This window comes from Belonocnema kinseyi, chromosome 4, assembly GCF_010883055.1.
Source record: "Belonocnema kinseyi isolate 2016_QV_RU_SX_M_011 chromosome 4, B_treatae_v1, whole genome shotgun sequence".
NCBI lineage: Eukaryota > Metazoa > Arthropoda > Insecta > Hymenoptera > Cynipidae > Belonocnema > Belonocnema kinseyi.
The window spans coordinates 10,297,813-10,321,532 of record NC_046660.1 but is presented as its reverse complement, the minus strand read 5'-3'; the positions used below and the strand labels follow the sequence as shown (position 1 = coordinate 10,321,532).

The following is a 23,720-nucleotide window of genomic DNA, read 5'->3' as shown; positions in this document are numbered from 1 at the left end:
TTCCAGAGGTACCGGCTCAGGGATCGAACCCCGGACCTCTGAGGTGAAGTCCAAGTGTCTAACCAACTGAGCCATTATTATTATTATTATTATTATTATTATCTGGGTTGAGACTGTCACTGCTATCTAAGCAGATGCGAATGTTTCTTTTTCCGCCATACTCCATTGCCTTATAGGCGCACTGGAGCAAGGCCATAATCTTAGATTGTAGAACTGTTGCGAAGGACCCCGTCGCAATTGCGACCCCGTGTGCGATCATGGCCGCCCTGATCACCTCTCCAGAGGTGTAGTTAAAGGCTCCTTCGATGTGCATGAAGGTTCCAATCGCTTGACCTTTCTGCTTCAGTTGTCCTTCAATTAGGTTAACTGCAGTGATTGGGACCGTCTCAGTCGAGTGACCAGTCCTACAGGCATGTTGTTGCTTGTGAAGAGGACTATTTGACAAGACGTTATCGCGGATATATCAGTCCACGAGTCTTTCCACTGTTTTTAGTAGGAAAGATGTGAGGCTAATGGGTCGGAAATCCTTGGGTGCAGTATAACCGATCCTGACTGCCTTCGGAATAAAGACTACTCTCGCACCCCTTCATGCCGCCGGAAGAGGACTGGATATATACCATCTGGGCCGGGAGACTTGTAAGGACTGAAGGATTTTAGGGCCCACCTGACCCTGGCTGGGATCACAATCTCGTTGGCTAGCTGCCGTTTCGAGCCCAGTTAGGCCACAGGCGGCTTTGTTTGCCTCGGAGGTGCCGTCCCCCCATCTCCTAACTTTGTGAAGCCCGGAAAATGTGCCTCGATCAGGTGAGCCAAGGCATCCCCGTCAGACTCTGAGTATTCCCCGCCGGGCAATTTTAGAGTCCCGAGAATAGCATCCGAATTTCGAGAAAGCAGCTTGTCCAGTCTGGGCTTACGTATTGCACTCCTATACTCTTCCCTCATCGATGCGAAAGAAGTCCATAGTTCCTTCGTTTTGCCAGAAGTGGCACATCTGAACCACTCTCTGGTTTGCCTGAGAAGCTCTTCAAGTTTCGCGTTCCACCGGTGTGTCTCTCCAGCCTTTTGGACTTTTGAAGGCCGACAATTACTTTCATAAGTGGATTTGATGGCTTCCGTGAAAATCTCAGCCGCCATATCCAGGGTATCCACGTCTCTAATTGACCTGGGCATCCCTGAGAGTGCACTTTTTAATTCTGTGGAAAACCGACCCCAGTCCGTTCTTCTTCGATTTCTGACCCATTTAAGGCCCATGGGTACAACGTATTCCAACACGAACTCCATCAGTGAGTGATCTGAGAAAGTTGGTTCATCTGAGACTCTCCACCTCTTGATGTTGTCTGTAAAATTACTGGTACAGAGAGTGATGTCAATGACTTCCTCCCTGACCGAATTATGAAACTTCAGGTTGTTCCCCGTATTAAGAATATCTAAATCAGTGGTCATTAGGTACTCCAATTGGTCATTAACTCTTGAGTTGATGTCCGTGCTACCCCACAAAGTATGGTGGGAGTTAACATCATACCCCAACAGAAGAGGAAGATCCCTTACCTTGCAGTATTCCACCAGTGTATATACCTCCACTGGTGGATTGGTGTCGCTGTTGTATGGAAAGTATGGAAAGTAAGCCGATCCCATGACAAGCCTTCCTATTCTTTTAAGATCCGTGACTCACCATCAGGTCTCTGGAACATACCTCAAGCAGCGAGACGACGTTGACTCCCTTCGCCAGTATGCATGCCCTTGGATTGGCCGCCTTAGGTGCCCTGTAACAAAAACCAGCCCCCCCCCCCAAGCTCCTAATGGTATCTTGGACCAACCAGGGTTCCTATATTAGTGAGATACCTGTGTATCTCACAGCCATGCCCCTCTGCAAAACTGCAGAGGTGCCTTTGCTATGATGCAAGTTAATGCAAGATAGGCTCCTCCTGCCCCTGGCTGGCCGCTTTAGAGTTGACCTAACCATAAAGGTAGAAGGGCCTGTTGTTGAGGGCCACAAGGGCCCTCGCCTATGACTCAGGAATTTGTACAACTAGGAGATGTTTAACCTCTCCAGCTGTGTCCTCTTCCTAATTCCTATCGTGCCTGACGATCCGCCAGAACGTTGTCTTAAGTAAAGGGTTGAATCCCTCCAGCCGACGGAGAACCACATACAGGTTCATCAGTGAACCTGGGAACCACGCCGTAGCCTTAACCAGCGTCTGGAACAACTCTACCCCACCCACCTTAGGAGGTGCGCCTTCGCAGGGCCTTGTCTCGGCCAGAAACTTGTGTAGCCAAGCTTTAGCCACTGGGTCAGCTGCCACAAATACAAAGACCCCTCCCCTGCAGAAATAGGTCTTAAATTTTGGCCATTGATCTGGGGACACTCTTTCGAGCGCCCTCCCGGTAGCCTATCTGAGGAGCTCTAATTGCTCTGTGGTGAGCAGCGAGTCCGGGTATCTCGTATCCGTCACGACCACAGTCAGGGGGTCAGTCCTCTGAGCGGCCGTCAGTGCTGGTTATCGGCGTTATGGTCGTCGATTTGTCATGCACTGCAGCTGCTCCACTAGCCCGCTGCGCTTGCCTCCTCAGTCTCATTTTCCGGGAACCGCTGATTCGTTTCTTCTTATTGGGGGACTGATTGGCCACTCGCGTTTTTATAGCCTCACTCAGAGGGGCCCTCACACCCTCAGCTGCCGAAAGAGCTGGGGGCACAGCCGCCGCCTGAGTAAGGCTTGCCGGAGAGACAGATTGGGATGAAAGGGTTATGCTAGACTCATTAGGACCGCGCCCTTTCCCCCCTCCGCCAACTCCCTTTCTCCTTCACCTTTTGGTAATTTTTCGTCTTCCGTTTCGGGTCCCACGAGTAGCTAGGGAAATAAAAGGTCCGCCCCTGCAGAGACCCGCATGCAATGGTGAGACTAATTACTCGGGGAGGTCGTCCGGTGTCCCTAAGATGCCGTTAAGACACCTCGTAACCCCTATGTGCCAAAGTGCCATGGGCACGATCACTCTACACCCATAGCTTAGGGGGGTGGTCATATTGATTGAGCAACTCAATGAATACCCGTTCGCAGGGCACCATACCAACGGAGGGCTGTTTCTTGGTCGCTGTGCGGGCCGCAGGTTATTCCCGTGCCGATGCCAGAAATCGGAGATCGGTCCTGGGGAGACCTCGACCCAGGGATCCAGAAGGCCCGTGTTAGCTGGGTTCTTTAACTCTTCTATCATACTACAATCATGCATACCAGGAGAGCCCGTTTATAGGGATCCTTTCATTCATATCCATACGCATGCAGGCCGAGGTCCGTTTGACCCCTATGTCCCACACGCTTAAGTCTGCCCACCAACTACAAGGTCTTACAGCCCCTAGGGGAGGATATTTTTATTTAAAAATTCAACTATTTTGTTAAACATTTATCTTTTTGAATAGAAAATTCGTTCTTTTGGATTGAAAATTCATTGCTTGATAGCAGTCATCTTTTTTGGTCGAAAATTCAACTTATTTGTTGAAAATTTCTCTTTTTGTTGAAAATTTACCAATTTTGGTTGAAAATGTAAATGTTTTTGGTAATTTCATCTTTTTGTAGACAAATCATTTTTTTGGTAAAAAAAGATGCAATTTTTGGTTGAAAATTCATTTTTTGCATTGAATGCTGATTGTTTTTAATTCAAGAGTTAAATTTTTGGTTGAGAATTAATGTCTTTTATTGAAAAATTAAATCCTTTTAATTAAAATGTCTTTATTATATTTCTGGTTTAGAATTAATCTCTTTTGGTTAAAAATATAACTTTTTGGTTGGTAATTCGGCTTTTTCGTTCAAAATTCGTCTTTTTGGGTAGAAAATTGATTGCTTATTAGATAAATTTCAATTTTGGTTGAAATTTAATTGTTTATAAATTGAGAAGTGCACTATTATATTTTTGTTTCTAAATCCATCTATTTTGCTTGAAAGTTTTTTTTTTTAAATCACAAGTTCAATATTATACTTTTGGTTAAAAATTCAACTATTTTGTTGAACATTCATCTTTTTGGATTAAAATTTCTTTGCTTGATACTAGTAATCTTTTTTGATGGAAAATTCAAGTTATTTGTTGAACATTTCTTTTTTTGTTGAAAATTTACCAATTTTGGTTGAAAATACACATTTTTTTGGTAAATTCACCTTTTGATAGAAATTTATCTGTGTAGTCGAAAGTTTTTGGTTGAAATTCACCATTTTTGGTTGAAAGTACATTGTTTTTTATTGAAAAGTCTAGTTTTATATTTTTAGTGCACAATTGATCTGTTTTGGTTAAAAATTTAAATATTTAATCGAAAATTCATCTTTTCGTAGAAAAATCATCTTTTTGATAAAAAATACACGATTTTTGGTTGAAAATTAATTCTTTTTATTGAAAGCTACTTATTTTTTAATTACAAAATTACATTTTTGGTTAAGAATTAATTTATTTTGTTTAAAAAATTAATCCTCTGAATTAAAAAGTCTTCTATTATATTTTTAGTTCAGAATTAATCCCTTTTGGTTAAAAATAATACTATTTCGTTGATAATTTGGCTTTTTCGTTAAAAATTCGTTTTTTTGTATAGAAAATTGATCTTTTATAAGATAAATTACAATTTTAGTTGAAATTTAATTGCTTATAAATTGAGAAGTCTCATATTATATTGTTGATTCAGAATTCATCTCTTTTTTATGAAAGTTTATTCTTTTCAATTGAAAAGTCTACAATTATATTTGTGGTTAAGAATTGACCTGATTTGATTAACAATTTGTCTTTTTGTTGAACGTTCGTTTTTTTTGGATTGAAAATTTATCCTTTTGTAGAAAAGTTACATTTTTGGAGGAGAATGAATATTTTTTGATTGAAAGTTAATTCTTTTTTGTTCTCTTTTGGTTAAAACTCAAAACACTGGTTAAAAATTTAATTATTTTCTTGAAAATTCGTCTTTTCTTATTGAAAATTAATCGTTTTTTAGAAAAGTCGCCTTTTTGGTAGAAAAGATGCCATCTTTTGTTAAAAATGTACCTCTTTTGGTTGAAAATTAATTATTTTTATATAAAAAGTCTCCTATTATATTTTCTGTTCATAAATCCCCTCTTTTGATTAAAAATCCTACTTTTTCGTTACAAATTTCATTTTTTGTTGAACATTCGTCCATTTGGATAGAAAATTTATCGGTTGGCAGAAATGTTACATTTTTGGTGTAAAAGTCATCTTTTTTGGTTAAAAATTCCTCTTTTTGGTTTGAAAATTCGTAATTTTGTAAAAAGTCCCTTTCTTTTTCACTAAAAAAAGACACCCTTCGATTACTTTGTTGAAATTTTTGTTTTTTTTTTATAGAAAACTTATAATTTGGTAAAAATCTTACCGATTTTGTTAGACAAGACACTATTTTTGGTTGCAAATTCTAGTACATCATAGAAAGTAGAACTGCATTATTGAAAAATCAATTCTGTTGTTGTTAAAGATTCATAATATTAGTTGAACATTCACTTCTCGGATTGAAAATTTAACTATTTTGTTGATAATTCGTTTTTTATTGAAAATTAATTTTTTAAATGAGAATTGGACTCTCTTCTTTGGTCGAAAATTCACTTTTTTAGTTGAAAATATCAGAATGAGATTGATATTTCGTCGTTTTGTTTTAAAAATTCAACTATGTTGGTAGAAAATTCAATTTGTTTGGTTGAACATTAATTTTTTAGTTTAAAATTTATATTGCGTATTGAAAATTCAACTGTTCGATTAAAAATTCTACTATGTGGTTGAAAAAAATTAATCTTTTTTTGTTGAAAGTTAATTTTTCTGTTTGAAAAGTTTTTTTTAGTATATTTTGGGTTAAGAATTAATCTCTTCTGTTATCCTCTTCTGTTTAAAGTTAACTATTTTTAATTGAAACAGCTACTGTAATATTTTGGTTCAAAACTGATCTCTTTTGGTTAAACACTCTACTATTTAATTGAAAATTTAATTATTTTTTTGCCAATTTTTCTTTTTGGACTAAAAATTCATGGTTTGGTAGAAAATTCATCTTCTTTTTATTGAAAATTTCTCTTTGTTTTAAAATCTTATCGTTTAGTTAATTTTGGTTAATGTTGGTTAGCTTGGATTAATTTTTAAACTGAAAATTTAACTATTCCAATTTTGGTTGAAAATTTACATTTGTTATTGCATATTCGACTAATTGGTTGAAAAGTCATGTATTTTGTTCAAAACTCGTTTTTTTCGGTGGAAATTAATGTTTTAACTTAAATTTAACTATTCCATTTCTCGTTGAAAATTCATATTTTTAGTTGAAAACTCATTTTTTTTGTTTGAAATTTCAAGTACTTGGTTGAAAGTTGATAATTTTTTTGTTCGAGAATCGTAATTTAAGTTGAAAATTCATTTCTCTGGTTAAAAATGTAACTATTTTGTTGATATTTCGTTTTTCTAGTGTTGAAAATTAGTTTTTCAAAATGAAAATTCGACTCTTTTCTTTTTTGCTGAAAAATTAATCTTTTTTAGTTGAAAATTCCACTATTAGATAGAAATTTTGTCGGGTTGATTTGAAAATTTTAGTAGAAAAGATATTTAATTATTTTGTTGAAAATTGTTTTTTTTTTTGGATTAAAAACTCATCGTTTTTGTAAAAAATGTAACCTTTTTTGGTTGAAATTTCTAGTATTTGATTGAAAGTTGAACTACATTGTCAAAAATGCATTGTTTTTTATTGAAGATCCATAATTTTAGTTGAAAATTCATTTCTCTGATTGAAAATTTAACTATTTTGTTGATCATTCGTTTTTTGTTGTTGACAATTAATTTTTTGTAATGAAAATTCGTCTTTTTTAGTTGATAATTCCGTTATTAGATTTGACTTTCGTCTTTTTGGCTTCAAAATTTAATTTGTTTGGTTGAAAATTAATTTTAATCTTTTGAAAATTAAATTATTTGGTTGAAAATGCAACTGTTTTTGGTTGAAGCTTCATCTTTTCTTTTTGATAATTGACCATTTTTTTATTGTAGATCCAACTTTCTCATAAAAAAATCGTCTCTTTTGATTTAAAGTTTAAATATTTTTATATTTTATTTGAAACATTATTCAAATTTGTTAATTTTTTCGCTTAAAATTAATATATTTTTGTGTTTGAAACTCAACTGCTTGGTTAAAAACTCTACTCTATAGTTAAAAATTTATTTTTTTTGTTTTGAAGATTTGTCTTTTTAGATTAAAAATTCATCGTTTGGTAAAAAGTCATCGTTTTTATAGGAAATTCATTTTTTCTTATAGAAAACTCGTATGTTTTTGGTGAAAATTGATCTTTTTTTGGCTCAAAGGTAATTAATTTTAATTGAAAATTCTTCTATTTCTTATTCAGGATTCATATCTTTTGTTTGAAACTTCTTTTTTTTTAATTAGTCTAGTTTTATATTTTTGGTGCATAATTGATCTCTTTTGGTTAAAAATTTTAATGTTTTGTTGAAAATTCATCGTTTGGTAGAAAAATAATTTTTTAGTACAAAAAAGAGACCATTGTTGGTTAAAAATACATTTTTTTTGCATTGAAAGCTAATTGTTTTTAATTTAAAAGTTAGATTTTTGGTTGAGAATGAATGTCTTTTGGTTAACAATATTATTTAGTTAGAAAATTGATCATTTATTGGACAACTTACAATTTTGGTTGAGAATATACCATCTTTTGTTAAAAATTTACATGTTTTGGTTGAAAATTAATTATTTTTATTTAAAAAGTCTTCTATTATATTTTCTGTTCATACATAATCTCTTTTGATTAAAAATTCTACTTTTTGGTTACAAATTTCATTTTTTGTTGAACATTCGCCCATTTGGATAGAAGATTTATCGGTTGGTAGAAATGTTACATTTTTGGTGTAAAAGTCATCTTTTTTTGTTAAAAATTCCTCTTTTTGGTTTGAAAATTTATAATTTTGTAGAAAAGAATTTTTTTTTACTTAAATAAGACACCCTTCAATTACTTTGTTGAAATTTTTTTTAATAGAAAACTCATCTTTAGGTAAAAATCGTACCGATTTTGGTAAACAAGATCAAATTTTTTGTTCAAAATTCACCTTTTATTATTGAAAATTCTAGTACTTGATTGAAAGTTGAATTCATTGTTAAAAATTCATTTTTTTGTTTAAGATTCATAATTTTAGTTGAAAATTCATTTTTCTGATAGAAAATTGAACTATTTAATTCAAAATTCGTCTTTTTGGTTAAATCAATCTGTTTTTTAAATTTAACTTGTTTTTTAGTTAATTTTAGTATATTTTTGGTTCAGAATTAATCTCGTTTAGTTCAAAATGCTATTATTTGCTAGAAATTTGATCTTTTGCTTGAATTAACGTAAAAAATCACCCTATTTTTTCTATTTTGAGAGAATTTTTGGCTGACAAGTCTGTAATTGAATTCAAAGGATGATGAATTTAAAATCTGGAGGATAAAATTTGTTTCCGTTCTTTTTAAAGGACAATTTGGGAACTTTCCAATTACAAGACATTGACCAGGAGGTATTCTATGTGTCTTTTCTGGATGGTACTCAGAGAGTACTCCTGTTCACAACAAGTTTGAAAATAGCAGAAGATTGTCAGCTGGCTGGCGATCTTGAAACTCTTGATCAGGAAATAACATTGAGTATACACGGAGTTGGATTGTCCCTCGTAAACAATGTTACTAGAGCCGAACTTTTATATATGTGTATCGCAAGGTATGTATGTCGTCATTTTTTATCAGAATATTTATTTATTATATTAAAAAATGTGGTTGGAATTTCGTCCGAATAATGAAAGAGATACATTTTGTATTTCAATTCTTTGTTTTCATATAATAATTTTATTGGGCAATCCAAATAAAATATGAAAGTAAAAAAATAAGATTTATAAATTTAAAAAAAAGCGGCAGAAACAAAAAAATTTTATTCCTAAAACAAAAATATTGTGTTGCAACTAATGGAAAATTGTTTTGCTTCTTAATTAAAAAGGGACGGACAGTATTTAATTCCTTCCAGGTGATTTTGCTCAAAATTTTAGAATATAATTTTTATTAGAGCTTTGAAAATTGTAATAACATTTATATGGGAATTTCGTCTTAAATTTGAACTGAATTAATAGAAACAAATAAGGGAATCCAACTATTTTTTGTTGAAAGATAATTCATTTTAGTTGAAAAGTCTACTATTTATGGGAAAATTAAATTATTTTATTGAAAATTCGTTCTTTTGGATTAAACATTCATCTTTTGTGTTTAAAAATAACCTTTTTATTTAACAATTTAACTATTTAGATAAAAATTCATTATCGTTTTCTAAAAAAGTCTTCTTTTTTGCTTTAAAATTCATCTCATTGGATACAAATTCTATTATCTTGTTAAAAATTCGTCTACTGATCAAAATTTCAACTATTTCGTTCTAAATGCAAGTATTTGGTTGAAATTTAATATTTTTTGTTTAAAAATCCACATTTTTAGGTTGAGAGTTCAACTTTCTTGATTAAAATTCAATTATTTTGTTTAAAAAGTCATCTTTTGTTAAAAATTCAATTAATTTGTTTCAACTGCTTTTTTTTAATCGTCTTTTTGGCTTGAAAATTCAATTATTTGACTAAACTTTCATTTATTTTGCTTGAAAATTTATCTTTTTTGGTGAAAAATTAGGTTTTTCGTTGAAAATTCGGCTGTTTTCTAAAAAATTCTTTTATATTTTTATTAAAAATCCTACTATTTTGTTGAAAATGCAAATGTTTGGTTAAAAATTAATATATTTTTTTATTTAAATTATTTGATCGAAAACGCAAATGTTTTTATTTGATATTTTATCTTTTCCAATGGAAAATTCGACCATTTTTTGGAAAATCCATCTTTGTAGGTTGATAATTCAACTATTCGGTTACAAATTTAATTATTTACTTATAAATATAATCATTTACTTAAAAAATTATCTTTTTTAGGTCGAGAATAACTTTTTTTGTTGAAAATTCAACTGTCTTCTAAAAAAGTAATCTTTTTGCTTCAAAACTCCACTATTTGGTTGAATATGCAAATGTTTGGTTGAAAATACATTTTTTTCGTGAAGTTTTATTTTATCTGCTTCGAATTTTCAATTTTTTGGAAATTTCATTTTTGTAGGTTGAAATTTCAACTGTAAATTTGAAAGTTCAATTATTTAGTTAAAAGTCATCTTTCTTGGTGTTAAATTTAAATATTTTTCTTAAAATTCGTTCTATTAAGTAAAAAATTTTACCTTTTTGATTGAGAATTTATCACGAGGTATTTGAAAATTTAACTATTTGATTAAAATTCTAACTGTTTTATTAAAATCTTGTCTCTGTTTTTGGTTGATAATTCAACTGCTCTCTACCAAATTTATCTTTCTAGCTCAAAATTTTCACTATTTGGTTGAAAATGCAACGGCTTTTGGTAGGTTGAAAATTCAACTATTTGGATAAAAATTCTTTTTTTTTTTTAAATTCATCTCTCTTTGTTTAAAATTAATCATTTTTGTTGGAAGTTTAACTGTTCGATTGAAAATCAATCTTTCTTGGTGGGAAATGATCTTATTTTGAAAATTCAATTTTTCCAGTTGATAATTTAACTGTTTTCTCAAAAATACGTCTTTTCAGCTTGAAAATTCAACTATATTTGGTTGAAAATGCAACTGTCTCGTTTATTATTTAATGGAAACATAAAGTAAATTTTGAAAGCATAAATAAAAAATTCATATTTTAAATTGTAGTTCCGGTATTATTTGGGAGAATCGAAAATCGGCTGGAAGTCGCTGGCGTGCTTTGAACACGTGTGAAGTCAACCTAATCGAAGAAGGATATCAGCGTTATATGAGAGAACTGCAAATTGATAAAGAAGCGCCATATCGAGTGATGCTTGAGCCGAAACTTGAGGTATTTTCTTTTTTTATTTGAAAACATCAAATATTTCTGCTAACAGGGTGGCGATCGGAAATGACCGGAAATTTCATTTAAAAACCAGGAATTTCATTCAGATTGGAGTAAAATTCAAGTTTTCATTATTTTAATAATTATGGTAAATTTATTAAAGTCATTTCTACTTTATCTAAAGTCGTCGATTTTTCAGATTATCTCAGTTTACTCTTAATTAAATCATAGATTATTTTTGAGTGTTTATTATTTTCCATTCTAGGAAAAACCTTTTGCAATTTTGGTTTGTTATTGTCTTTATTTTAGGACAGAGAGTTTCCGTAAAAAAACATAATTCGGATGTAGAAAATATGAATTTCAAACAATCCCTTTTCCAAGTTAAAATTTGGTCACAATTTGAAAGTTCCTTCTCAAATTTTTGGAAAAAGAGAGTACTTCGAGCAGTTTTCTAGAGTAGAAATAGTATTTCAAAGAGGAAATATTCCTGAATTATAATAGAAAATATCGTTACATTTTTCGTTGCGAAACCATCTTTCTTTCGTTAAAAATTTAACTTAAAAGTTCAATTCTTTTATTATTTTTTTTTTAGTTGAAGATTTATAATTTTAATTGAAAATTCATCTTTTTTAAAAAAGAATGTAACTACTTTGTTGAAAAAGCGTTTTCTTTTTAACTAAAAATTTAACTATTCTAGTAGAAAATTGAATATTAAAAGAAGATCTAACGATTCTATTTTTTATTACAAATGTATCATTTTAGATGAAAATTCAACTGTTTGGTTGAAAATTGAAATTTTTTAGTGAGAAATTAAAATAGTTGTTTATAAATTTATTTACTTTGTGAAAAATTCGCCTTTTTTAGTATAAAATTTAACTGTTTTAGTTTAAGATTCATCATATTGATAAAAATTTAACTGTTAGAGTTAAAGATTCCTTGAACTGAAAATTTTTTAATTTCTATTTTTGATTAGAAGCAGATCTTTTCTTATCGCAATTTCAACAATTTTCATCCCTTTTTAAAAATATAACTACTTTGTTGAAAATTAATTTTTTAACTAAAAATTTAATTATTTCAGTAGAAAATTTCCCTATCTTTTGTGGAAAATTGAGCTTTTATAGTTAAAAATTCAACAATTTGGATGTAAACTTGTCTTTTTAAATTAAAAAATTCACTTATTTCGTTTAAAATTCATGTTTATTGTTACAAAAACTACGTTTTTCATAAAAAATCGACTTTTTTGGTAGAAAATAATTTTTTTCTTTGATAGTTAATATCATTGGCTAAAAATTCTTCTTTTTGGTTAAAAATTCAAATATTTCAGCTAAATATTTATCATTTTAGTCAAAAATTCATTTTTTAGTTTAGAAATAAAATTACTTGATTGAAAGTTCATCTCTTTTGTTGAAAATGAATTTGTTTGTTTAAAGATTAATAATTTAAAATGAAAAATCCTTTCTTTGGTTAAAATATGAACTATTTGATTGAAAAATTGTTTTTTCTTTGAATGAAAATGAAAGTTTTTCGCCGAAAATTTAACTATTTTTTAAATTTTTTGTTTCTCTTTTGGTTGAAAATTATGATTATTTTTTAACTGAAAAATGTTATTCTATTCGAATATTCTATAATTTAAAATCAAAATTCTTATGTGTTTTTTTTAACATTCATTTTTTGATTACAAATTTAATTATTAAATTTTTAGTTAAACAATGGTATTTTTTAGTGGAAAATTCACATCTTTGATAAAAAATGTATCTATTTTAATTAAATTTTCATCATTTTAGTTGCAAATTCATCTTTCTTGTTTAAAATCCAACTATTGCAGTTAAAGATTAAAAATTTTAGTTGAAATTTTTTTCTGTTTGATCAAACATTAGTCTTTTCAACTTAAAAATAAATAATTATTTAAGCTTTGGTTAACAATTTATCGTTTTGTTAAAAAAATTATTGTTTATTTTTGAAAATTCCACTATTTCAGTTTGAAATTTGTTGTTTTAGTTAAAGACTCATTTTTTTAGATAAAAACTCAACGATTCTAGTTAAAGATTCATCATTTGAAATGAAAATTAATCTCTTTTTAAAAATATAACTACTTTGTTGATAATAAATTTTTTAACTAAAAATTTCAATATTTCCGTAGAAAATTTAACTATTTTGGATGGAGAATTGACATTTAACACTTCAAAAATCAACAATTTGGATATAAATTTGTCTTTTTAAATAAAAAATTTACTTATTTCGTTTCAAATTCACGTGTTATGTTTAAAATTCGCGTATTTTGTTTAAAAAACGACGTTTTTGTTATAAAATCGACTGGTTTGGAATAAAATAATTTTTTTCTTTAAAAGTTAATATCATTGTTTAAAAATTTTTCTTTTCGATCAAAAATTTAAGTAATTCAACGAAATATTTGCCATTTTAGTTAAGAATTCATATTTTAGGTTGGAAACAAGAATTAATTGATTGAAAGTTAAACTCGTTTGTTGAAAATTATTTTTTTGTTTAAAGATTAATAATTTTAAATAAAAAATCATTTCTTTGGTTAAAATTTGAGCAATTTACTTGAACACTTCTTTCTTCTTTGGATGAAAATGATTTTTTTTGTCAAAAATTTGTTTCTCTTTTGGTTGAAAATTGTTATTATCTTTAAACTGAAAATCTAGCTGTTATTCCAGTTAAATACTCCATAATTTTATTAAAAAATTTATGTTTATGGCTCAACATTAATTTTTTCATTGAAAATTTAATTATTAAATTTTTAGTTAAAGATTTACAATTTTAATTGAAAATTCAACTATTTGGTTAATCTTTAATCTTTTACACTTAAAAATAAATAATTATTTAAGTTTTGCTTTACAGTTTATCTTTTTTATTAAAATTAATTTATTCTTGTTAAAAATTCAACTATTCCAGTTACAGATTCGTCATTTTTTTTAATTCATCAGTCCGGTTGAAAATTATTTTAATTTAATTATTAATTTTAACATTATTTTAATAATACATAAAAATTGATCTAATAACTTGAAAATCCGTTATTTTTTTGTTCGAAATTATTTTTTACAGTCCAAAGCTTAACTATTCCATTTTTAATGAAAATTGTAAGTATTTGTTTCCAAAATTAATTTATTTTGCAACTTTTTGCTGTTGTATTAAAGGATGTTTAAACTAATTAAAATTTTCAAAGCTTTAGATCAAAATAATAAATATTTACAGGTGGATTATTTGAATATGGAGATGCTGAAGCCTCATCGTCGATATATGCGACGAACTTTTCAAACTGGTTTGTGGATTCAGTATCGAACTTCAGTCCACCAAGTCCATCTGCACGCGAAAATTAATAAACTTCAGATTGACAATCAGCTCTCCGAATGTATCTTTCCTGTCATTTTGGCACCTGTACCACCGCCAAAGAGTGTCACTCTGAGCACAGGTATTATATAATAATATGTCTCTCATTTTTCCAAATTATTTTTTTTCTTCTTCTTACCCCCTAGTTTTGTCCAAATACTCAAAAAAAAAAAAAATTCACCAAATTTGAGTTGATTTGACTGTTTTTTTCCTTAATTAATAAATCATTTAAACTTTCATCTAAGTAGTTGAATTTACAACGAACAAAGATAAATTTTCAACAAAAAATGTAATAGCCGATATTTCAAGAAAGAAAATATTTTCATTTTAAATTAAAAACAGTTGAGTTGAACGAAAAAGGATAAATTTCCAAGAAAATAGTTGAATATTGAACTAGAAGAGATTAATTTTTAATCCAACATTTTCACTTTTAACCTTAAGATGAGCATGCTATAAAAAGTTGGATTTTCAACCTAATAAGTAAATTTTCCATCAAAAAGATGAATATATGAAATCAAATATTATAATTGTGAAACAAAAAATTAAATTTTCAATCAGAAAGATTACTTTTCTACCAAAAAATACGAATCTTCAACAGAACAGATGTTGGTTCCCTAATCTTTGAACTTTGTAACCAAAAAAAGATACGTTTTAAACACAAATGGCGCAGTTTAAATTTTATTTTAAAAATTAATGTTTCAATTAAAAAAAAATGAATGTTCAAAATACTAGTTTAATTTTGTAGGAAATAGTTGAATTTTTAAGCCTAAAAGACGCACGTTCTACAACACAGTTCAATTTACAAGACGAGAATATGATTTTTCAACAAAAAAGTTCATGTTCAACCATGCAGTTGAATTTTCTTCAAAATAGTTCAATTTTCAGGTGAAAAACTTGAGCTTAACCAAGAAAAAAGGAATTTTTAACTGAAATTATTAATCATCGTTCAAAAAAGTTAACTCTTAATAAAGTAGTTCAAATTTCAACTAAGGAGTTAAATATGCAATAAATGTTGAACCCAAAAAAGATTAAATTTACACAAAAATAAATCAATTAAAAAAAATGTCGAATTTTCAAAAAACGAGATTAATTTTCAACAAAAGTTGAGTTTTCTACCAAAAAAGGCGAATTTTCCACCAAAGCGCATTAATGTTTCACCAGAAAATTACATTTTAGATCAAAAGGGAAAAATTTCTACAGAAAGAGATCAATTTTCAAAGCTATTTTTAAAAAAATAGTGGAATTTTCAACCAAAAATGTGAGTCAAAAAGGAAAAAAAAATGTACAATCGAATTATTGCATTTTTAAGCAAAAAAGAAGAATTTTCAAGAAAACAATTGAATTGGTTCCAATAAGTTTAATTATAAAAAAATTTCAATTTCAATTTGAAATACAAAACAGTTGGATTTAACAAAAAAAATAACTAATTAAAAAAAAATCTTTATCTAAAAGAGATTAATTTTCGACTGAACAGTTGCATTTTTAACTACAAAATTTATTTTCTAGCAAAAAGTTGCATTTTTAACCAAATAGTTAAATTTTCAACGAAAAAAATTCATTTTTGATCACAAGAGATGAATTCACAACAAAATATATACATTTTTAACTAATAGTTAAATTTGCAACAAAAAACATAAATTTTGAATCAAAACAGAGTAATTGTTAACTAGGCAATTGAATTTTTCATCCGAAAAGATCAAGTTTCTACAGAAAGAGATGAATTTACAAACCAAAAAAGATGAATGTTCGACCAAAAAGACGAATGATGAACATAATTTTTTTTAAAGGTAGTTCAACTTTTATTTAAGTAGTTGAATTTTCAATAAAAAAATATTTAATTTGAAATAGAAAACAGTTAAATTCATGTAAAAAGGACGAATTTTCAACAAAATAAACTCAAAAATAAATGAATTTTCTATCGAAGAAGACAAAATTTCAACTAAATACCTGAGTATGAATTTTCAACCTAATAGTAGAATATTTAGTTTAAAAAATTTAATTTTTTAAGTAATTCTACGCTCTTGAATTTTAAAACAATTATTTTTATTTTGCAAATAAAAAATATGTTAATTTTAAATAAAAAACAATTGAATTCAATCATAAAAGACGAATTTTTAAGAAAATACTTTGAATTATTTAACCAGTTTTTTAGTTCATAATCTATTAAAAATATTAAGAATTTTTATCCTTTAAAATAGGAAAAGATATCTTTTCGCCTCTTTGGGTTGAAAATTATTTTCTTGTGATGAAGTTGAAGCTTACAAAATTTGATTAAAAATGTCACGATTTTGTCGACAATTCATCTTTTTTTGGTTGAAAATTCAACTATTTTGATAGAAAATTCATCTATCCATTTGAAAAATTGTCGGTTTTGTCAAAAATTCAACTGTTTTGTAGGAAATTCGTCTTTTTGGTTTGTAAATTCAACAATTAGGTCGAATTTTTTGTTCTTTCCTTTCTTCCTTGGTTGAAAATTCCTGGTTTTTTTTTTTAAATTTAACTACTTCGTTTAAAATTGAACTACTTTGTTAAAAGTTAATATTAACCGATTTCACTCAAATTTGGAGATATATTTTTTGGGTATTTGAAAAAAATTAGGGAATGATTAGAAAAAAACATTTTTTTACAATTTTATTTTTATGTACGTAACTATTAATTAATTATTATAATCATTTTAATGTTTTTTAAGGTCCCAGAATTACGTTTTAAACTTTAAATTGCTCAGTTTTAAATACAGAGAAGAATTAAAATTTAGAAGCGTTTAAAGTCTAAGATTTTCGATAAAATTGAACTGTACTTTAAGATTTAAAAAGTAAATATTAATTAATTTTACAAGACGATTTGGAATCAGTTCATAATTTCAAAATTTGCAGATTCTAACGGCTTTTATTAAATTAAAAATATTATATCAGTCTAAAATATTCCATTTTTAAACAATTCAATTTGAAAGTTTTCAATTAGGAACAAGAACAATTGATATTTAGAAATATCTGACTTTTCATTTAAAACCAGTAATTATAAATTACATATTCAAAAATATTAAAAAACTAATCATTTAACGTTGCAATTTTAATTGTTCTATTAACAAAAATTTTATTTGCAAGTTCAATAAGTTGAAGAAATATTTAGAAGTTTAAAAAAATTCAAATTTAATTAAAATTTGAAATGATTTTAAATAATTTAAACGAAGCTTCTACGTGTACCGATATAGAACAAAACTTTATAAGTTTTTTAAGAATTTTAAAAGGCTTCAGAAGAATAAAAAATATTTTATAAAAAAATTGAAAATGATTTTTATTTCGAAAAATTCATTTGAAGTGAATATTTAAAAAGATTTACTAAATTATTAAGAAGGAATTTGGAGGATTTCAAGGAAATTCTTTCAAGGTGGCAGAATTTAAAAAAAATGTATAGGAAAAATGTTTGGAAAAATTCGAATAATTTTAAAAGGTGTTTCAAATTTCTGAACAAATTTTTTTAAATAATTAAAAATTTGAAAAAATGTCAAACAACATGTAAATATTTCCTGTTATTCAAATAAATTTTTGAAGCATTTTAAGAATTAAATAACTTTAAAATAATAGATTTATAATCGAAGGCTTTTATTAAATTAAAAATATTATTTCAGCTTAAAATATTCCATTTTTAAACAATTCAATTTGAAATTTTTCAATTAGGAAAAAGAACAGTTAATATTTAGAAATGTCTGACTTCATTTAAAACCATTAATTATAAACTAAATGTGCAAAACTATTTAAAAAACTAAACGTTGAACGTTACAATTTTATAGAAAAATTAATTTGAAGTGAATATTTAAAAAGATTTACGACATTATTAAAAATGAATTTGGAGGATTTGAAGGAAATTTGTTCAATTTGGTAGAATTAGAAAAAAATTAGGAAGAAAAATTTGAGGAAAATTCAAATAATTGTAAAAGATGTTTCAAATAAAATTTTTAAGCATTTTAAAGATTTTTAAATTATTTAAAATAACAATAAATTTAAATTTAGAAAGTGTTTAGCTTGTAGAAAAAATTTAATCGTTCTATTTTTAAACGTTTCAACCTTCAAATGCTTAATATAATGTAATTTAAAGAAATTTTTGAATGCATTGATTGATTCTTCAATTTAGAGCATTGAAAATGATAACGTGGATTTATATTTTTGGAAGTTAATTTGAATCTATAAAATTTATATTTTTAATTTGTCTCGTTCCACTTTGAATGTTTTAATTTGTCATTTATTTTGTATTACTGCAAATGAATATATTTTTGGCTTTATAATTCAATCTTATAAATTTCATTGACTGTGAAAAATGTTTGTGAACCGGGAAAAACCCGGATTTTTTTTTTCATTCTTTAAAACCGCCACCCTGATAAATAATCGGATTATTTTTCAAGTTATGAAGCCTTTTGCTGAACTCAGTATGGTGAAGCGATTGCTAGAACACAGTACTGTCCAGCAATTCCGCTACTTCAAAGTTCTTGTCCAGGAATTCCACGTGAAAGTGGACATTGCATTTATGAACGCTTTGGCTGCTTTGTTTGAAGCTGATGAAGCCAACGATTCACAAGAGGTGAGTTTAAGAATATTTTTGAGTCCGACACTCTTTCTATGGTTTTAAATAATAAATTTTATTTTATTTTCCAAACAAAATTTCCCGTTTTCTAACCAATAATTTAAAAGTTTGGTAAATAATCTTCAAAGTTTAGTTAAACTATTGTGCTTTAATCTATGAATTATTTAAATTATTATTTATTGCAGGCTTCACAGTACTTCCCAGATTTCACTTTATTTTATCACTTTTTAAGTTAAATTCTAACCTGGAATTCTCCTTTCATTTTTTTTAATCTTGAAAACCTGGAAATCTCTTTGAATTTTTCACGGGAACCTTTGATTTTTTTTGTTTTCTTTTTAAACAGTTCTTTTATTGAAATGCTAAAAGTTTTTTATTTATCAAGATATAATTTAAAACATTTCTAAGATATAAAATTATTTCAAAAGGTTTCAAAACATTTGAGAAGATTTGAAAAGGTTTTAATAAGGTTTCAAATAATTCAATGATTTCAACGAATAAAAAAATTTTAGCAAAAATTTCAAAGATTTCATAAAAATTTCGGACATTTTATAAAGATTGCGAGGATTTTTATGATTTGAAACAGGCGTGTACGCGAGATTTCAAAGATTTCACAAAGATTTCAAACATTCCAAAGATTTTAAAACTTTCAAAAGATTTCAAAGATTTTGAAGATTGAAAGATTTTTCAAGATTTCGAAAGTTTTTACACAGGATAAAAATATTTTAATAATTTCAAATGAATACTAAGAATTTCAGAAAGGGTTCAAAAAGATTTCATTAAAATTTTATAAAGATTTCAAAAGAATATAAAAATATACAAATATTTCAAAAATTTTAAAAGATTTCAACAAATTTGAGGAGATTTCAAACGATTTCAAGGATTTTAAACGAACACAAAAGATTTCACAAAGAAAGATGAAAGAAAGCTTTCACAAATATTTCAAAGATTTCAAGAATCTTAACGATTTTAAGGATTTTAAATATTTTGCAAAAATTTAAAAATATTTCATAGACGTTACAAGATTACACAAAGATTTCAAGGATTTCAAAGACGACTTATTTATATAGAAAAATTCTTTATTTATGGTTCTACTTTCTATAAAAATTGTTAGACAATAAAAAATATTTGATTCAACAAAAGGAGAAAGTTGCTGAAAATTCAAATTTTTTCTAGAAAATGCATTTTTTCTTTATTGAAAAAATTCAATAATTAGGTTGCAATTTTTTTTTTGATTCACTGACGAATTTTTTTTTGTTGAACCTACAATTTTTTTTTTTAAATTCATCTTTCTGATTCAAAAATTCAACTATTTTGTTCATAATTAACTTTTTTGTCGAATTCAACAGTTTTGTGATCAAAATACAAATATTTTATGCTTGAAGTATTAGAAATTTTGTTGTGAATTGTTTTTTTTTTATATAATTCAATTAATTGTTCAAAATATGAACTAGGTATTTTGTTAAAATTTCACTTTTGGGGTGAAGATTCATCAGTTTAGTTGAAATCTCATCTCTTCGGTGAAAAATTCGTCTTTTTGGTAGAAAATTAATCTTTTTGGTTCAAAATCCGCATGTTTGTTTAAAAACTCATTGTTTCATTGAAAATTTTTTTATTTAGTTGTAAGTTCATCTTTTAATTAGAAAATTTAACTATCTTATATTGGTTTAAAAATTCAACTACTTTGTTTAAAATATCCATTTTTGGGTTAAAAATTGTACCTATTATTTTGGTAAAAAAAATTATCTATTTGGTTTAGAAATAAATTTTGTTATTGAAATTTCAGTATTCTGTTAAAAATTCGTCTTTTTTATTTGAAAATCTTTTGATACAAATGTAATTTTTTGTGTTGAGAATTTCACTGTTTTATAGGAAATTCGTCATTTTAACTAAAAAATTCAATAGCTTTTTCTTTTTATCCTAAAAAAACCTTTCTTGTTTGGAAATTAAATTGTTTTGTTAAAAATTAATTTCTTTAGTTATAGATTTATTAATTTAGTTGGATATTAATTTCTTTGCGTAAAAAGTTGACTATTTTGTCGAAAATTCTTTTCTAGAAAATGTGCGATTTTTTTATTTGCAAATTCATCTTTTGGTTGAAACGTTATCTTTTTCTATCAAAATTGCAAGTATTAGATTAAAAATTGAGTTTTTTTTTAAATTGAACTATTTTGTAAAAAAAATCATTTTTTTGGCTAAAGATTCATCAGCTTAGCTGAAAATTTATCTCTTTGGTTGAAAATTTTACTATTTTGTTGGAAATTAGTTTTTTGTTTAGATTAATTTTTTTCACTGAAAATATAGCAATTCCATTTTTTGTTCAAAATCGAGCTTTTTTAATTGAAATTTCAATTTTTTATGCATAAAATTTAAGGATTTGTTTGAAAATTAACCTTTTTTTTGAAAATTCGAATTCTTTGTAGAAAATTAATATTTTTGCCTTAAAAACTCAAGGATTTGATTATGTTTTTTTTTATTTGAAAATTAATATTTTTTGGATTAAATTTTAACTATTTTGGTGAAAAATTCCACTATTTGGTAAAAAAAGAACTTTTTTGCTGAAAATATATATTTTTCGCTTGAAAATGAACTTTTTTGTTGAAAATTTGAATGATTTGTAGAAAATTGATATTTTTTCCTTAAAAACTCAAGGATTTGATTATGTTTTTTTTAGTAAAAATACTTTTTTATATGAAAATTCAACACATTTTATAAAAATTATTTTTTTGTTTTTTTGAAAATTATTTATTTTTTTTTTTGAAATTAGTTTCTTTCTTTAGATTAATTTTTTTAACTGAAAATATAGTAATTCCATTTTTTGTTCAAAATTGAGTTTTTTTAGTTGAAACTTTAATTGTTTTTTTGCACAAAATTTAAGAATTTGTTTGAAAATTAACTTTTTTGTTAAAAATTCAACTATTTTGTAGAAAATTAGTCTTTCTGGGTTAAAAATATGACGTTTTTTATAGAAAATTAAATTGTTTTATTGAAAATAAACTTTTTTGCTGAAAATGAATGTTTTTCGTTTTGAAAATTAATATTTTTTGGATTAAAATTAAACTATTTTGGTAAAAAATTCCACTATTTGGTAAAGAACTTTTTTGCTGAAAATATATATTTTTCGCTGTAAAATTAACCTTTTTGTTGAAAATTCGAATTCTTTGTAGAAAATTGATATTTTTTCCTTAAAAACTCAAGGATTTGATTATGTTTTTTTTACTAAAAATACTTTTTTATTTGAAAATACAATACATTTTATAAAAATTATTTTTTTGTTTTTTTGAAAATTATTTTTTTTTGGAAATTAGTTTCTTTGTTTAGATTAATTTTTTTAACTGAAAATATAGCAATTCCATTTTTTGTTCAAAATCGAGCTTTTTGAGTTGAAATTTCAATTTTTTATGCATAAAATTTAAGAATTTGTTTGAACATAAACTTTTTTGTTCAAAATTCAACTATTTTGTAGAAAATTCATCTATTTGGGTTCCAAATTTGACAATTTTGATAGAAAATTACAATATTTGATTGAACAGAAACTTTTTTGCTGAATATTAATGTTTTTCGTTTTTAAAATTAATATTTTTTGGATGAAAATTTAACTATTTTAGTAAAAGATCCCGCTATTTGGTAGAAAAAGAATTTTTTGCTGAAAATATATTTTTTTCGGTCTGAAAATTAACATTTTTATGGAAAATTCGAATTCTTTGTAAAAAATTGATCTTTTTGCCTTAAAAACTCAATGATTTGATTACGTTTTTTTTTTTTACTAAAAATATTTTTTTATTTGAAAATTCAACACTTTTCATAAAAATTATTTATTTGTTTGTTTGAAAAGTTATCTCTTTTCGGTGGAAATTTCATCTTTTCTGTTTAAAAAAAATAACTTTTGAGTTGAACATTAATCTGTGCAAAATGCAACTATTTACTTTAAAACGTTAAAAATTAATATTTTTGTTCAAAATTTATATTTTAGGGTTGTAAATGGACCATTTTGTTAATATTTAATATTTTCGGTTTGAAGACAAACCTTTTTTGTTGAAATAAAATATTTTTGTTGTAAAAACTCAACTGTTTTGTAGAAGATTTATGTTTTTGGTTTAACAATTTAACAGCTGTTTCTTTTTCTCACTGAAAGATTGGAAAAAATGTTAGACCCTGTATCTCTCTCAATAAAATACAAATTTCAGAACCAATTGGAACTGTTACTAAAGATTTTTTTTATATTCTTGTAATATAGAGCGAGCTCTTCCAAACTGATATGAAGTTGGTAGACGAACCTTTGATGCACCACGTGAGCTTGATCACAACAGCTGAGCAAAAGAATTTCTTTGATTTGCTTCACTTCTCTCCTTTGAAGGTGCGTACCTACCTATTTCCAATTAATCAAACTAATTCACTTTTTTTTAGAAGCATATTCAGTTGGGTGTTCCGAAAAAAGGCGTTATTTGATTAAATAAATATTAAAAACCGATTTTACTTGCGAACCTTTCTGTAGGCTCAGAGTTGAAAGTTGGAATTTTACAAATTTTCAGAAAAGAAATCTGGCCAACTTTGATTTAAATTTCAATTTTTCATTTTTAATCTTATATCTTAATTTAAAGAATTTTAAAATGCTGTTTTAAAGACATAAACAATTAATAATTATAAGAGTTTCAAATCTAAGATTTTTAATTTAGAAAAAAAATTGTATTTGATCAACTGTAAATATAAATTAATTATTTGTAAAATTGAAATGTATTTAAAAATGTTAAATTTAAAAAAGAATTTCAGGATATTAAAAAAACGGTTACAAAAAATGTTAGGAAAAAGTTCGAACCATTTTAAAAGGTGTTTAGAAGTTCTGACAAAATAGAAAAAAAAATTTGATTGAAAAAAAATGTAAAACGACATGTAAGTGTTTCAAAATTTCTTAATTTTGAGGT

The 23,720-nt window shown here is 26.7% G+C and overlaps 1 protein-coding gene across 2 annotated transcripts in view; it reads left to right on the top strand.

The window, feature by feature from the left end:
* Positions 1-23,720, top strand: part of LOC117170643 (vacuolar protein sorting-associated protein 13) — a 171,335-nt gene that overhangs the window by 132,266 nt on the left and 15,349 nt on the right. For both annotated transcript variants that reach the window (XM_033357554.1, XM_033357553.1), the window contains exons 40-44: positions 8,458-8,696; positions 10,719-10,881; positions 14,089-14,305; positions 18,623-18,798; positions 23,036-23,155. In XM_033357554.1, coding sequence (XP_033213445.1) covers positions 8,458-8,696; positions 10,719-10,881; positions 14,089-14,305; positions 18,623-18,798; positions 23,036-23,155 — 915 coding nt within the window. The remainder of the gene's footprint in view (positions 1-8,457; positions 8,697-10,718; positions 10,882-14,088; positions 14,306-18,622; positions 18,799-23,035; positions 23,156-23,720) is intronic.